Source organism: Erpetoichthys calabaricus, chromosome 2, assembly GCF_900747795.2.
Source record: "Erpetoichthys calabaricus chromosome 2, fErpCal1.3, whole genome shotgun sequence".
Classification (NCBI taxonomy): domain Eukaryota; kingdom Metazoa; phylum Chordata; class Cladistia; order Polypteriformes; family Polypteridae; genus Erpetoichthys; species Erpetoichthys calabaricus.
Genome location: NC_041395.2, coordinates 50,434,905 through 50,452,701, shown reverse-complemented (window position 1 = coordinate 50,452,701; position 17,797 = coordinate 50,434,905). Strand labels below are relative to the sequence as shown.

Sequence of the window (17,797 nt, the reverse complement as noted above, 5' to 3'; positions counted from 1 at the left end):
AACATTCTGCTATGCAAAATGACAGCACCCATAAGAAAACAATATAGTGGTGTGTCAAGGTGCTACCTTTTTTTGGTGCATGATCATTAAATTGATTATAAAGACAGATTCTACATTTAAAAAAAAGAAAAAACACAGAAGAAAACAGCAGCAAAACATGTCATGACAATCTAAACTGTGAGTTACCCAGAGATGAAGACATTTTTGGTGAAGTGAAACAAACCCAGAATGATGTGAAGGTGTTGCAGAACGAGACTGCCAATTTAATGGCCTTGTGCAAAAAATTGTTTTTGAAATTTAGTTATAGCAATAGCACATTGTTCTGATTGAGTTAACTATTAATTATTCATTTTGCTTTGACAATTTACAAGGTTGAGCACTCATTTTGGGGTTTCCTTGGCCCTATTTCCAGATCTCTTATTAGTTTTTGGTTTACTTTCATTGTTGTGAATTAGTTTGTGCTGTTTTTACCACCATTTCGGTCATCCCATTGTTAGGACAGCTCTGTGTTATCAGGGGGGAGGTCCTCGGAGGCTGTGAAATGCCGGTAACAATGTGATGAGTTTAAAAGGTAGCCTTTTTGTCGTCCTGTTTTTCGTTTACCTTTTTCTGTAATACATTTTGGTCTCAACTTGTATCTGAATGTTTGACTAAGATTTTTTACTCTCGTTCAAATTAAAGTACTAGAGTGCTATTTTTTGCACTTCCAGAAGTATGGGTGGCTGAAACAAATTCATCTATCCATCCATTTTAGGAACTCTAAATAAAACGTATGAACTCGACAGTTTCAACACCTTAAACAAAGATAAAGAATTTAGATGAAAATGGTGTACTGCATCTATAGTGTCTCCTTTTAGTTTTATGTTCATTATATTCCCTCATTTCTTTACCCTTTATTGTGTCTTAATTTTTCAGGGTCTTTATTTTCTCCATTAAGGCTACAGTTACCTGAGAGGACCGTTAAAGACTCTTCTTTTCTGTGGCATTAGGTAGCATAGCTGTTGTGTTAGTGGCCTTTCATTTGACACATATATTTTTCTTGCCCCTTGAGATATGTTTCAGGTCTTGACTTTTTCTGTCATGTTTTGAATTAAACCTTTTATTCTTCATCCACGTCTTATAAAGTAATTCCTAGTTTTGTTTATGTTTGGCTTTGTCTTCTTAATTTTGCCTAGACTTTGTCTTATTTTGTCAATTGACATTATTTTGTCTCTTTGTAAATTGATATTTTTTTAGATTATTGTTGTGGCTTGGTTTGATTTAATTGATTGATGTATTACATGGAAAGTACGACTTTACAGTAATTATTTTTCTAAAAATAAATTGTAATAGCCTTAATTGGATGTTTTCTTTGAGACTGGGTTTTTTTAGTATTGCTCTTCCCTTTTGAAGAAATAATTATAACAGTAATAAGATAAGGTAAGAAATATTGTTAAGATGTTATTAAAAACTAAAGAAATTAATATGAAGCAACACAACTGTAGTAGGCTAGCAATTCTAAAGGAATAAAGGTGTGATAAGCATAATCAAGAATGGGTCATGACTATACTCTCCCCTCAGCTTAGGCACAGCACCCTCCATTAGGAAGCCTACTATTGAGAGGGCTAAAATAAAGAGGATAACAAGCTCTTTGCAAAACATTTTGGGGCAGAATTAGCTTTGTGAAATTGAACTGGTATTTTTCTAATATGAAATATAAATAGTAACTTAAATTGCCAAGTAATAAAGTATATATTTGAAAGCACATGAGCTCTGATCTCTTGCATAGCCATTGCTGCTTGCTCTTCTCTTTATTTACTCTGCTAGTTCCGATGATCATCAAGGCCTTGTGCACGTTCTACAAAGACTAATTTTTTTGAAGAAATCTTGTCCATCTCTCGTGCTCTTTCATAATATGATATTGCTGATTATCTAAAGGTACAACCACTTCAAATTTGATTTTTTCTTGCAAGCTGTCTTATGAAAGTCTTGTTTTTGAGTGACTAGCACTGCTTGAAAGGTGTTGACAATACAATTATCAGCAACGGGTTTGTTATTGTCATTGTCAATGTAAAATGTAGGCCCCTGTTTGGTTGGGTAGGCTTAGATGCAGGCAATGTAGCTTAATGGCTATGGAATTAAATTTTAAAATGCTGCAGGCTAAAATACTACATCTGACTTCCTCAGGGACAAGTAGTGCACAGAAGTGCTCATACTGAATATACTGTAACTGGAAAGTAGTGTACCATCGTAAGCTTTGTGGCTAATCCTGAATGATTTTGAATGGTATTCGATCAGCCTTAAAAATTTAAATTAAACTAGAGGTAAACATTAAGCAATAATATTTTGATTGCACAATTACATGGAACTATTGTTACAACTATGAATGATTTTACCTGAGTCATGCTACATGTTTCTTACCATATAGTAATAATATATTTTTCTTATAGTCATTTATTTCGTAATTATTACTGTGAAATAACTGAACATCTTTATCCAACTTGCACTTAACCTTAATCAGGCTTGCAAGATGTTTTGGTACTGACTCTGAACTTCAAAAACTGAACCAGTGAAAAGTCTTTAATATTCTTACTGCAACATAAAGTTCATAGAAGCTAGAAATTCATAAAAGTGACAGTCCAACTGGGACCATGACAAAAATTAATTTAAGAAGGAGCACACTCTCACTGTTTAAAATGTTCTGTTCTAGAGAAATTGTAATGTTTATGCTAACAAAAAACAGACCAATATTTGCTTTTGTTCACCCTTAGTGATGAGAGAATTCTTGCTATGCCATGAGTTTGGCAAAATCAGAGAAATGTTCTGGAACTTTGCCAAACTCTCCGAAATGCATCAAAGTCAATGGCAAAGGAGGAGATGAATTAGTTTTGAGTTGATTATAATTGTCTAATGGTCTTTAAAGCATCCCCTAGAGTCAGGAAATCGACTGCCAACTGTGCTGGACCAAGTAGTGTGGCCAAAAATGAGAAACAAGGTATAAGACAGCAGTGCTAAGAACTGCCTCACCTTGCCTCAAATAACAAAAGATGCAGACAGAATGGTAAACACATACAAAATACAACACATGGCCCCAGACTAGCAATAAGTAAAAAGAAATACTGTATCTGCCATTGCTTTCACAAAGTTCCAACCTTTGGGCAAACATTGGCTGTGTCACATTGCAGCAGCATAGGACTGGCTCATTCCACTGTTTGAAGTCTTATAAATAGTAATAAATGTTTTGTTATTATTATTTCACTGGGTTGCAAGTGTTTTCTGACTCAAAGAAGGCTTGTTTAAGGCATGTACTGGCATGTAGCTGCAACATTCAGCCAGCATACAAAATCAGCTATATATATATATATATATATATATATATATATATATATATATATATATATATATATAAGCATGGTGTAAATCTGGCTGGAGTACGGATGGGGTAGTGACATCATGCATGTATGAAGCAGATCAAGCAGTGATATAAAATGTAAGGTGGGGTACACTTGTAGTACACGTATGTGAAAGTCCTGCATATGGCTGCTACAGCACTCTGATGTCACACTGGCCTGACAAAGCATCATGGGGAGCTGGGAAAAATTGTTCACCAAAGCCAACCAGAAGGTGAATTTCCTGGAAAATATTCAATTAACAAGGTCACTGGAAGACACAGCATATTCATTATGAAAAACTTTTTGTTGAATTTCATCAGTCAACACTATTCATCGTAAATAATGAATCAGATGCAATTGCAAACTATTTTCTTCTAAATGAATATACATTAAAATCAAGTAACTTTGAGCAAGCTTGATGAGGAATTAACCCATAAGAAACAAAAAATAAAGTGAATAAGTTCACATTCAAACCTTGATTCCCTAACTACATGTTCTCAAATCTGATTTTATTTAACTGATACATTTATTGCTCTGTATGATTTAGTTAGGTGGTAGAAGTACAAAAATTTCCGCAGATCAGATTTAATGCATAGCAGAATGGGGCGCATGAAGCACTATGAATAATGTGGAAGAACACCTTTAACCAGTGCAGCCAGTAACCAGGAGGGTCAAATATATGCATGATGCAATTTACCGTAGAGTTATCATGAGGCTGTGATGATATTTATATATTTATATTAAAATGATATCAAATAATACAAATACAGTTTAAGAGCAATGGGTCCAAATTTCAGCCTGGGTACTGTTTGTGTGTAGTTTGCATTCTACCTGTGTTTGCATAGATTTTCCAGCAGGACTAATAATGCATAAAGAAATAGCGAACCACGGATTACTAACCATACTGAAGCTTTTTTTTTGGAAAATAACATCACCTCTGGGAAAATGTGGGAGAACAAAAGTGGGTTTTACAGAGAAGGATTAAAATGTCCATTAAGTAAAATAAAATGATCCCAAATGAGTCTGTAATGAATTAAAAGCTTTGGCAGGATTGGATGCTAAGACAAGATTGATCAGTGTAGCACATAAACACCAAATGGTCTTTGCTAATGAACTAAATGGGTTTTTTCAAGATTTGAAACTTGTGATTTCAGTTTACAAAATAAGCAAGGTGCTGCAGAACATTTTCTGTGATGGACCTCAATATATGAGGGATCATAAGACATTTTGTAAAATAACAGACAACAGAGACAAAAGGGGTTGCAGCTGCAGAAAAATATTAAACAACAGAGCTTGTGTTTCATCTAAATCAGTGTATTTGCAATGCATCATGGTCATGATAGCAGGAGGGGGATCAAATGCGATTGTTAGAGTAGCGACCCACTTCCATTAGAAACAATAGGAACTCACGACTCATTGGTTGAGAAACGCTGATCTAAAGCAATATTCCTCACTCACACTGCATTCCAAACAGGAATCTCCTGAACAATAAACTTGAGATTGAAAGATACAGAGCTAAGAGTAGGTTGGAGGTGAGCTCAGTGGAATTCTTCCAGGTCAAAGTCCTTCCAGTTACAGGGGAAAGGAATAAAAAAAAATCCATTGTGTAATATATCTCAATATCTTTCCCCCTCTAAATCAAACCTTGTAAGGCTTCTGATAGCCCAAGCATATAAGAGTAACAGGACAGCTCCAAAAGTCCAGCTTCAGCCAGGTTTTTTTTTTTTCTTTTTTTTTTGGCCCCAGGAAAACAAATACCTTCTTGATACCTTGAAAATATTTTTGAAAACTACATTCCATGAAATTGAACAGCTAGAGGAAGAATCCCAGTGCCACATTGAAAGATGAGATATCTTACAAAGTATTGTGTATGAGGCTGATATTGATTTTTGTTTAGCAGACAGCATAAGCAAGAATTTATTCAGAGAATGATAAGCAAGAGGAGATGAGATTGGATCCCCACATTCTTTAAAAACAGATTTAAGATGTAGATAAAAGAAAAAGGAAGACGAAGGGATAGAAAAGATATATTTCAGAAAGAAGAATGTTCGAATGATGGATTCGTCGTATATCACTTTGTAAGCTTGGGTCTGAAAACGAATGGAAACCAATCCAATGTGCAGGGTCAGGTTGTGAAAAATAGAAGAGAATGTGAGCCAGTCTGGAAAATGGCCAAGACGCCTTTTCACCTTCTGCCATATTCTAGTGCATAGTTGATTAGTGGACCCATACTTGAAGACTGAAACCTAAGTTTAACACCAGATAAGGGAAGAGGATGGTGGGAAAAGAACTCAGGTATCTCCAATTTGACTCCAAGCTGAGTCTTGAGGGAGGGTCAGTAGATGGTGACCTCCGTTGCCACACCGGATGCAGTGTTCAAGCTCAATGTCATAGCTCAAGGTTCAATAAGGAAATTCCACCCTCTCCTTTCAGTGTGGAGAGTTCAATAGCAGGCCCTTTTTGATCCACAGAAAGGTAGATAAAAGTGACCTCATATTACAGACATCCTCCCAACCTATTTGAATTTAAACAATAAGACTTTACTTTTAAATCTCTTTTTTGAGGATATCACTATCGCCATCCATAAACTGGATCTGATTATCCTCACTGCAGTACAAAATGTTCTCCAATATTTTCTGACAATATCTATCTTTCTTGGGCAGTGCTCCAGTGGATATCCCCGATATCCTTCACTTACTTAATTCCTGTGAAGTCTGGCAATAAAATTAATTGATCCAAATCCACTCTTGTTACCTGACTTTGAAGGTACCATTCAGCATAAAACCTCCATCTAATATGAAGTCTGAGTAGCCTGCCCGCTAATCCAATATTTTTATTAAATCTCTTTTGTTTTTCACCTGTTCTCTCTCTGTTCTTCCTTTGCTTCCTTAAAACTGAAGTCACATTTGCTTAAGATTGGTCATCTTATTTTGAATGCTCTCAGAATGTGTGATTGAATTGAAAAGCATTTGGACTCCACCTGGCACTCCCACACTCCTCCTTTCAAATATGGGGCTGTTTGAGTCAGCGGATGTTTCGTCTCCTTTCTTTCCTAGGCCTGTCAGGGCATCGGCCATCTTGGAGTCGAATCAATTCGATGATTTGGAGCATGGGACATTCTCGGGGCTGCAGTCCGGGCTCTATCCCCTCCTCTTCTTTCTTGTTTTGCGTCCAGCTGAGGTTAGTTTTTAAGACATGTGGTATCCCACCATTTTCTCCTTTTCCCCTTTTCAAATTATCTTGTTCCCTGTCTGCATCCTATTTGCTGGTGTACATAAAGTTATCAGCAAGCGTTTACCCCCATAAGTAGTTTGGGAAATGTGACCACCTATCCTCTCCCCATTAACCAGGAATGCTATTTTTTTTACATATCTCCTTTTCCTGTAAAATTCCTAATTTGCAACATACTACATTTGAGCGTGTGCATCTGTATATTTTGTATCTTATTCTAAGAGTTTATCCAATGACTCCTACTGTCATTTCTGATCAATAAATGCTCCTGGTACTTTTCTCCATAAGTTTTGGTACTGCCCCCTCTCTTCCCTACTGGTTTCTGACCCCCTTTCCTCAACTGTCTTTTTTGATATTTTTTTTCACTTCATAACTTTACATTTCTGCACTTCTCTACTCTCCATCTTACCTCTTTATAGTAGACTTTTCTCACTGAGCAATAATACACCCAAGTTAGCAATGGCCTCATATTGGAAATACTGTATTTGTGAGTGTGTGTCTCCCTTCTACTCTGTGGAAATCCTCCTTATTTATTGTAACCTGGTTCTTCTGTACTTTTCTGCATTGTGGATTATGAGTAACCTGGTTCCAATATTACTAAGTGGCAATCTGCTACTCAACTTGTGGGTAGCTGGGTTTAAGGTGATTGGTAATCCTTTAAACTATTTTCCTCAGGGCAAAACCCAATCTGGTGCAAGCTTTGCTATCTAGCTTCCCTAAGTTATACATTTGGAAATGCACAAAAAAATGTTTTGGTTCAAATCTTTACATGCCGTATATACTTGCGTATAAGCTGGGTCTTGAAACCCAAACAATTGAGCATAACCCCGACTTATACACCTGTTCAAAAATGTGACACTTTTTTTTTTTTTTTTTTTACATCTCTTGTTTCCTCCAATCTCCAGTTTCTCAGACGCATCGAATTTTGTTGTAGCAGCGCAGTTACCAATTTCTTTCGTCACTTCAACAACTTTTAATTTAAGAACAACTTCATATTTTTCTTCTGATCAAACGCTCCATTGTAGATAAGGGATGCTCTTACGATAAATGTGTATAAGGTGAGATGCAAAAAACACAAAACAGTGCAAACATTGCTTCGGAATAATTTGGGTATAACCATGTGGACACGTAGGCACAATAGAGAGAAAAAACAGGCAGTGTGCTCTGTGGTTACTATCTCAGTTGGGTGTTAGCATATCATAATCTCTTGGACCAACAGCGTGAGATTTCAGCAATCGACTTATACGACCGACATTATAAAATACTGGAAATTATACCGTATAATCAAGCCCCGACTTATCTGTGGAAGAACTTAAATGCTAGTAAACAGCCTTAGGTGCTACAATCACTCCTAATTCAATAATGTCAATATTTGGTTTTCCTGTCCCCTCAAAACCCAAAGATTTGGTAAATACAAAATCTAAGTGTAAAATAAAAAAGCAAATCTCAAATCCAAATGAAAATAAAAAAAGAAAGTGTCACTAAGTATTACAGGTTTCAAAAATCAAAAAAAGCAGGCTAATAAAACAGAGGTCCCCTTTTAAGCCACTGACTCCATCTATTAGGTTTTCTAAGATTGCGAAGATGAAACAGTCATAAAAGCTGTGTAACATGAACATCATATGCGGAAATCCAGAAATGTTCCTCAGGAATATAACGACTCCAATGGACAAGTTAGGAAAACTCTCAAGCCATGGCGACAACACAGTCATGCGCCAGTTTAAAGACAACTGAGTTAAGGCAATTCGTACTTAATGGATGAAGACTGTAGGAAAACAATAGGATAATGTTCTAGAAATTGTCAAAACCAGCTGAAGTAATAAATCTTTTGTTATTATTATTATTTCTCAGGGTTTCATATATTTCTGATGACTTTTTAAGGTTTGTTTTGATCGGTACAGCTCAACGTGGGCTAATTCTTATGCATTCGGCCCACACTGCCTCACTGACACCAGTGTTTTGGAACCTTTATGGTCCCATAACCTAGTTTTACTTTTTTAAAATTACTGACAACTTACTAGCAGCTATTGCAAACTGCCCCCTTGGTGAAAACAGGACAATTGGGGGGTCCTCCTTGGTAAAATATGCTGACTTAGAAACAGTAAAACATATTGTACAGGACTACTGATCACCATATTTGCATTCTCTCTCTTTTGCATCCTTATACTTTTCTCAGATCCAGTATTGTATTTTTAAATTCTATGAATGCTTGTGCTCACCATTTCTATTGACAAAGTTCTTTCGAAGCTAGTTTAGTTTCGTATTTTTATGTTTATGATGTGCAAATGATGATTTGTAATGGTGAGCTAGCACAGAGGCCGTGAGTGGCTTCCCACTTTGTGTGCCTTTGAGATGGGCCTTTTCCTTAGCATGGAGAGCAAGAAGCTGAGTGGGCCTGGGGTTGAGTTGTATAGAGAAGAGAGAGGATTGTAACACAAACACTTTACAGCATTTAAAAATATGCAAAGGTTTATGTTGGTATGACGGCTCTTGACATCTTCATATTTCATCTTACTTAGATATGTCACTGCCTGGAACATAGGAAGTGTTTGCAATGCTAAAAGTCTCACTGACATGGATATCCATGACTGTACAAGTACTTCAGTAGATATGGGGAGTAACTATTTTGGACTCCCATATACCTCTGAGCAACTTGGTCTCTTAAAACATTCATTACTTCTTAAATAATTATTTGCATAGTATCTTGGAAAACCAGCAAACACAAATATAAATTAAAATAAATACAGAAGGCTGAAAGACTCACATGTACAGTATAGAAATAATGAATGGAAGAAAATTCTTCAAGAAGTCACGCACAGAGACATTTACAGTGACTCCAAATTTGATTTCAATGGCAAAAGTGCAGCAAATGTTTGCTTATATTGAATTCCACTAGATGCATAATCTGCCATCAAGTTAGAAAGTTTTACATCTGCCTCTCTAAAGACCTAAACACAGATAGTGGATTAAAACAGGCAAAAGAACAGAAAACAAAATCATAATTTAAAATCATTTGCACAAGGCTTCCTATGCATTCATATTTACTTGTACTTCAACTGTGTACTTTCTCCTTTTTTTACATTTTACTGTAATTTATTACATTAATTATCATAATAAATACATCCTAATTTGTATAAAGCCATGTTTGCAAATTTGAGAATCTTGTAACATTAAAAGGAACACTCCACCCAAAAATGATATCTTTTTTTTTTTATATTTTACTTGCCACGTGTAGTTTGTAATGCTGGCTGAGAAAACTGTTTAATCTCATGTTTTAATAGAAATTTTATGTCCTTTTTCTAATAGAATGGAACCCAATAGTGACAAATGCTGAACAGGCAAACAAATATGAGAAATGTCCATGAAAAAAATTCACGTTATTCGTGTCTACTAATCCACACATCAAGTCATTCAGTCATATGCTCACAACATGCAAAATGCATGCCTTTTGTGCTAAAATATTGTTAAATAAATAATTTAGGGAAGTGAAAGTAGTGTAACAACAGAAAGCCCTTTCACAGAGGGTTGGACTTAAGAGCAAAAAATGTTCTCACCCGCCACTACAAACTATATAGGTTAAATCCAACATGAGATAGCAGAAACTAGTGAACTTTATAAACTGTAAATATATTCTGTTTTCTTTCATGTTACATATTCTATCTTTAGGTTATACAGTGCCCTGATGTGTGGAGTACAAGTCCAAGGAGGTTATGCTCAACCTTTATAATGCACTGGTGAGGCCTCATCTGGAGTACTGTGTGCAGTTTTGGTCTCCATGCTACAAAAAGGACATAGCAGCACTAGAAAATTTTCAGAGAAGAGCGACTAGGCTGATTCCAGGGCTACAGGGGACGAATTAAGAGGAAAGGTTAAAAGAGCTGAGCCTTTACAGTTTAAGCAAAAGAAGATTAAGAGGTGAAATAACTGAAGTGCTTAAAATTATGAAGGGAATTAGTACAGTTGATCAAGACTGTTACTTTAAAATGAGTTCAACAAGAACACGAGGACGCAGTAGGACACCTGTTAAAGGTAAATTTTGCACAAACATTAGGAGCCACAGAGAACCACAGACACTTGGAATAAGTTACCAAGTACTTTGATAGATATTAGGACTTTAGAGACTTTCATAATTAGACTTGATGTTTTTTTGCAAGAATTAAGTGGATAGGACTGGCGAGTCTTGTTGAGCTGAATGGCCTGCTCTCGTCTAGATTGTTCTAATGTCCTCTTAAATATTTGATCATATCATGTCACCCCAAGTTTTAACTTAATCTTTTTAAGGGCCTCACTTCAAATTATGCTAATAACAATTGTTATCATTCCTCAAATGAACGATCATGTTTTGTGTTTGCAGTGCTCTTGATGAAGAAGGAAGCAACCTCCGGCAACAAAAGCTTGAAAGGCAGGTAAGATGGAAAACAGCTTTTTATTCTAAAATGTTGACGAAGTTGCAGTTTTAAAATGTAGTTCTGGGGTCTGGATCATCATATTTATGGGTGAAATGCAAACATGATGAGTTTGTAGTGATTACTGTTACTGCCTCACAGCTCCAAAGTCCTGGTTTTGAATCATAACCTAATCACTGTCTGTCAAGTTTGCCTGTTAAATCCATGTCTGCTTGGATCTTCCTTCAGTACTTTGGTTTCCCCCCCATGTTAAAATGACGTACTGTATTGTAAATACCTGATGATAGTTGCCCAGTGTGGCAAGAGATGGACTCAGCTGATTATTCTGCTTTATTCTTCTGATTCAGCTAGATATATATTATTTTGTAATGGTTATAGTTTGTGGGATATGGCCAAGAATTGAAAATTAAATATTGAACAAAAGTCATGTATATTTTTATATACTTCTTAGATATTTTTCATATTTTAAGTTCTTTGAATTAAACATACTTTAAAAAAACTCTATAAGCAGTGGCATTTTTAGTCTAGCATTTCAGGCTGGTCTGATTTGTGATGTTCAGTATGTGTAAGTGGGTATGCAACCATCTGGGGGTAAAAGGGTCATTTAATCTTCATTGATTTACTATTATGTGATTAAATTGAGTATGACATCATATGTGAAGACTCCTGCTCTGATATGGCTAACCTGCTTGCACTCGTGGGAGCTTCACTCCCATGAATCTCAGGGAGACTTTTATTATTCAAGAGGGAAATTTATAAACCATACATATCCAAAACATAATATTCAATCAAAAGTAGCAGTTTTAATGACCGAAATGTTGATGCTACAACATTCCCATGTAATCCTAACAAGTACTGTGCAAAGGTCTTAGGTACTTTGGAGATTTAATAACAATATTTAACATAGATGGTTATATTATGTCTTCTAGATTAGTGTGTCAGTAGAAAATAGCACATTTTTGAGTTCCAAACATTTCTTTTGCAAAAGTGAAGCAATACAAAAAGATAGCTCAATGTCCTTAAAGAAAGAAACTAGCATAGTAATAGAACACTCTCCAGTTAGCAAATGCGAGGTCTTTGTAGACATATATCTCACTGCTTTATTAATAAACAAGTGTTAATGGTCGACAATATAATGTGTAGGTTAAACCAAAGTGATTAAAGAATAAGTTTGGTATTACTGAAGTCAAAGTTGATTATTCATAATCATTGTATATGTTACTTTGCCACATACAATTCTAAAAATAATGCTTTTTTTATAAACTTTAAAAAATAGCTAGCCCATTCTTGTGTTTTACAATGGAAATAAAGCATGCTGAGGTCCTGAGGTGAAAACAAAAATATTAAAGCTTGTCAAATATGTCACTTTGCAGCAGTAAAGGTTTTGATTTAAGAAAATGTGTCTTCTATGTTTATGATGTGCACTTGTAAAATGGAGTAAACTTCAAATGATAGATTTTATCACAGATTCTGCATACTATTGTCTTGAGGTAAGGGTATGTTTTCTGTTCGCTTGTCTATGTGCAGTGTCTGTCATGAGTAGAGTTTTGATCAGGCCCCCAACAACACCACCCCCCAGTGTAGCCAAATTTCTAATGTTTTGTCGGTACTATTCTGTTTCTTCAGCAGTTTTGTTCTGCCATGGCTAGTAACAACAGACAAATGCATGCTCAAATCATATGATTATTTTTTTTGTTTATTAAAATCTGTTCTGTTATTTTACATATCCTGAGGATGGAGATTCATGCCAAGTGGCAACACGAGGGTGAACAGAGCACATGAGTTTCATTGTACTTTATACAACTAACAACAAATCTGAACTAAATTAATTAGACTGCATTGCATTTTGTATTAAAGCTTTCAACTTTTGAAAGTGCCATGCCACCTGCACATCAATACTAAGTTCACAGGGCCAATCAACACTCACCATTAAGCACTTTCTGTGATGTGTTGTGTGCACTTATTTAAAAAAATACTAACAAGTGAAAAAAGGAAAGAGTGTGATAGAGCCAAACCAAATGAAAATGATGAAAGATCCACACACCAATGGTGAAATTTATAGGGTTTGCTGAGGATATGGTATGAAACTGAGAACAATGTTTTTAAGTAAGTAAACTCACTTACACTCATTGATAATATTCAGTCCATAAGCACATGAGAAGAACATGCAGATTCCATGTAGACCCTAGCTCTGTGGGGCAGAAATGACAGCTCTGCACTACTAGTCTTCTTAACCTAAAACATCTTTACTAAGTTTTCTAAAGTTCAATGTGATTAAAACTAAATGTATACCTATAGTATCTATTTAGTTCTTGATTATATGCTATGCACATGGTCAATATTTCTCTCACTAGACCACAAAACATAAGTGTGCATGATGATACTGGAATGAAGCAGGCAACATCTTTGCAATATAACACAGTAGGCTTCCATGCAGTAAAAGATAGTGAGTAATCATAAGTGTGACTTTTCTCAGTGATTATTTTCTAGTTGTTCTACAGAAACATTCTGGGTGTCAACATTCAATAATGTCAATAACAGGATTTGGAGTTGACTATTCAAGGTGAAAAGTATACGCTGGAGGAAACTGACCCCTGGAGCTTAGGAACTGCCATAGAGGAAGACAAACAGCGAACAGCTTTCTCCCTTTAACATGGCTGAATCTTACAACAATGGTTTGCGTTTTGCTTTTTTTTTCTCCCTTTTTTGCTTTTGTTTTCACATTGGGATGCGGGTACACCTCACCTCCATTGTAAAACACAAGAGCAGGATGAGTGGGGTTTTTTATTTATAAAATGCTTCATTTTAGAATACAATTTAATGTGGGAAAACAATATATACCTTGATTTTGAAGAAATAACTTTTGACTATAAAAATACAAAACTCATTTTTTACCTGAAACAGAAACAGTTGTGCAGAGGAAAAACTGCACAAGGGAAACTGACCTGCAAATTTTACATCATGGAAAAAGGGAGCATAGCGACAAAATAAAAGTTGGTCATTCTGCATCATCAAGGTTTCACTAAGGGAAAAAAAAATGTTGGCAGACAGGTGTTTCCAGATGTGCTGTCCAAGCTCTTCTGCAGATGCATAAATAAAATAGCAAAGTTGAGGATTGCAAACCCGAGTTAGACATGTACTGTAAACTGAGTGTAGAAAACAAGAACCGCAACAAGTTTACTTCCTTCCAAAACAGAAGATGTCCACTATCAGTGAAAACCTGGCAGAAACAACTAGGACTCTGATACACCCATCAACAGATTTATCAGAAGTGGTCTTCATAGAAGAGCTGAGACAAAAAGGCCATTCATTTGAAGTGGAAATAAAGCCAAACTACTCACCTCTGCATGAAAACACCAGGGGTCTCATGCATAACGCCGTATGACATGGTGTACAGACAAAAGCGGAAAAGTTCATATGCACAATAAAATTCAGATGCATAAATCTGTGCGTTCACCAACTTTCACGTTCTTCCGCTACATAAATCCCGGTCAGCATGAAAATTAACACACGCGCACGTGCCTGCCGCCCCTCCCAAACTCTTCCCAGAATTGCGCCTCTTTGAATATGCAAATCAATATAAATAGCCCATAAGCTCAGTGTTCTGTGAAAAGGCAATGGCAAAAAGCACGGGGGAAAAATAGAAGAATTTCAGCGAATACCAAGTGGAGGCATGGAAAAACGTACTTTTTGTTGGTTTAAACAGTGATATAAACAACAAAAGGAAGTTGATCAAGTGACATAGAGTGTCGGAGAAACTTGAAAGCTCAAGTTCACAAAGTCGCACAGTGCCCGAAATACAAAAGAAGCTGTCAGATATCAAAGTCGCTGTGAAAAGGCCAGTTGTAGCCCAGTCTGAGTGTCATATGAAAGCTTATTAGGGTACAGAGAAAAGAAAAAAAAATAGGCACACAGTGGAAAAAAAGCTCAAAATGTCAACTTTAATCTCGAAATTTCCACTTTAATCACGTAGTTTATTTTGTCATTAAAGTAGAACTTCATAAACTTCATCTTTAAATCGTTTAATTTACTAGTTTCTCAAATCCCATCGTAACTAAAGTAGCACGTTAAATGCTTTGTTTTGTATGTGTTCTTCTATGTGCTCTATGTGTGTGAATCACTATGTGATTCTTAAACAGGCTTTCTCTTCCTCCAACAGGACACAGAATCCATTACATTCGTGATATTACAGCTCTCCAAATAATTAAAATACTGAGATGTATACTTAATATCATTTTCATGATGATAGGAGTTAAAGCATGTTATTAAACACTAGAATCGATGGCGCAGTGATAGTTACGAGCTGGCGCCTTGTCCAGAGATTGTTCCTGCCCCCCGCAAGATGCTTGCTGCGCCGTGCGTGACCTTCAATGAAATAATTTATTGCAGCAGTACTGTCTCTTTCAAACATACTAACCTCCAATTCCTGTCCTTCCTTTTCTTTCTCCAAGTAACCAATCACCACACAATCAGCTGTGTAATAGATGTTAAGCCATCTGTAAGCTTAAAATGCCGATTCTTCAAAACTTTTAAGGAACATTGAAATATTTTCGTAGCACATGTTTAATTATTCCATCCATCTATCCATCCAGGGTCACAACAGTCCCAGCAAGCATACAGCGCGAGGCAGGAACAATCTCTGAACGGGGCACCAGATCTTTGCTAGCGCTGCGCCACTGTGTCTTCACATGTTTAATTATTAACAATATAGATTATTTAAATCATGTTAACATTTTATCAGTATAATGCAATAAAGATATTTTGCTGCATTTCATCTTAAAAATGATATCGTCATCATATGTAAATACGCACTTATTAAAGTGGCTCAGATTGTGCAATATTATAAATATATCGCAAGTTTACAGTGAGGTAATTGTACTTATAAGTACAAACAGTTCTACAAGGACCACTTGATGGACTGATTGAGTGCGTTTATAGTTCTTGGAATGAAACTGTTTCTGAACCGTGAGGTCCCTACAGGAAAGGCTCTGAAAGCATTTGTCATATGAGAGCAGTTCAAATAACACATGGCTGAGGCAGCGTGTGCTTGATGCTTTATACTGATAATTCTCTTTCCGATCAGCTGCTGTAGAGCTGTGATTCCACACTCAGATACAGTGATATAAATACTCTTAGTGGTGCATTGAAAGAAACAACACTAAAGCAGATATGGTATTTGGAATAGTTTGGCCATTCCATCGACCATTATATTGTTACAGGTTAATTACAATCAGATGCCTTAAACTAATAAACAATATGTGGTTAATTTCAGTGTATTTGATAAAGCAGCATCAGAGATGTGGATCAAAAAAAAAAGGGAAACCACACTGGAACAAAAGCACTGCTTTGATGCTGGGTGCCACCAGTTTACAAAACTGAGATGAGAACTTGCATACGCCAAGCATTTAGCTGGCGTGAAAATGTGCGTGGCTTTACGCCAAGTTTAGGTTTTATACATCACGATGTGAGTGTGGAAACAGGCTTACGCAACATTTGTGTGTGTACGTACCGTTTATACATGAGGCCCCAGGACTGGACTGCAGAAAAATGGCAGTGGGTGCTCTGGACTGATAAGTGAAAATTTGAAATGTTTGGATCTCACTAAAGGCAGTTTGTCCACTGTAGAGCTGGAGAATGATATATGGAAGAATGTCTTCAGGAAGTATTGTAGGGGTTCTCCACAGGTTGAGCTGCATTTCTGCAGATGATTTGTTCAAAAGTGATGGCCCCCTCATTGCTGAGAAGAACAGAAAGATCCTTATCTATCATGCAATGCTATCAAGGAATAATGTAGAAATAATGTACATGCATTCAAATCAGCAAAATTACAAGGGGACCCACATTTTTGTACGGACAGTTTTTCACATTTCATTTAGTTTCATACAACTAAATACTGCTTCACTAAAAATCTTTGTTCGGAAAACACACCAGTGCTCTGATGTTCCTAGGAAATGAAAGACATACCACTGTTATCTTTTTTGTTGAAAGTAGAGTCAATTATTATGCAGAGAGGGGTTCCCAAACTTTTTCATATGACTGTATATGTAGTAAATAATTGATACAATATTAGACTTAAGAAGAGTTCACAACTTAACAAGGAAAACCATGTTTAATTGTTAAAGGAAAGATGGAAAACAAAATAAGCAAAAGAAAGGTGTGGTAGGTTTTCTTTTTTGGGGTATGTGAACACTGTTAGATCACACACACATCTCCCAAGAGTGTTGGTCCTACAGATGATGCTTACGTCCTGTCAAGGTCCCTTTTAAGAGGAAGAGGCATCAGGACTAGAGCAGAAGTAATGTCACTGCTGTTCTTTTTGAAGGATTTCCTTCACTCTGAGGATGGTTGTGGTAATGAGGTTAAAGATTGCATGACATCCTCAACTTTCTCCTGTGTTACCTTAAATCAGCTCTTACAAGATACTTACAATGATCAGTTGTTTAACAATATATACAATTATATAGGCAATTAAGCTATTTCTTACAAAAATAGAAGTATACTACTTTTCAAGGCCCGGAGACACATTGCAAGCCTTGCCTTGTGCCTTGCCTTGACAGCCACCTGACACTCAGAATGCTAAATATTTTACTTCTGTTATTGATGATCATGTAATTTCATTCCAAGTTGTACTTTTTCACAACACAAGGAACCTACGTGGCCCAGCTCTAGCACTAACCTCCACATGGAGTGAGGTCACCAGTAGGCGTCTGTCCTTGGATTGTTACTTTTTATTAATTATATTAATAACATAGATTTTGGTATAGTTAGTAAACACATGAAATCCGTAGA

General features: G+C 36.2%; 1 protein-coding gene across 4 annotated transcripts in view; it reads left to right on the top strand.

Moving 5' to 3' along the window:
• The window catches only part of tub (TUB bipartite transcription factor), a 210,536-nt gene that overhangs the window by 101,395 nt on the left and 91,344 nt on the right, over window positions 1–17,797 (top strand). For all 4 annotated transcript variants that reach the window (XM_051923713.1, XM_028793780.2, XM_028793779.2 and 1 more), the window contains exon 2: window positions 10,957–11,008. In XM_051923713.1, the coding sequence (XP_051779673.1) occupies window positions 10,957–11,008 (52 nt within the window). The remainder of the gene's footprint in view (window positions 1–10,956; window positions 11,009–17,797) is intronic.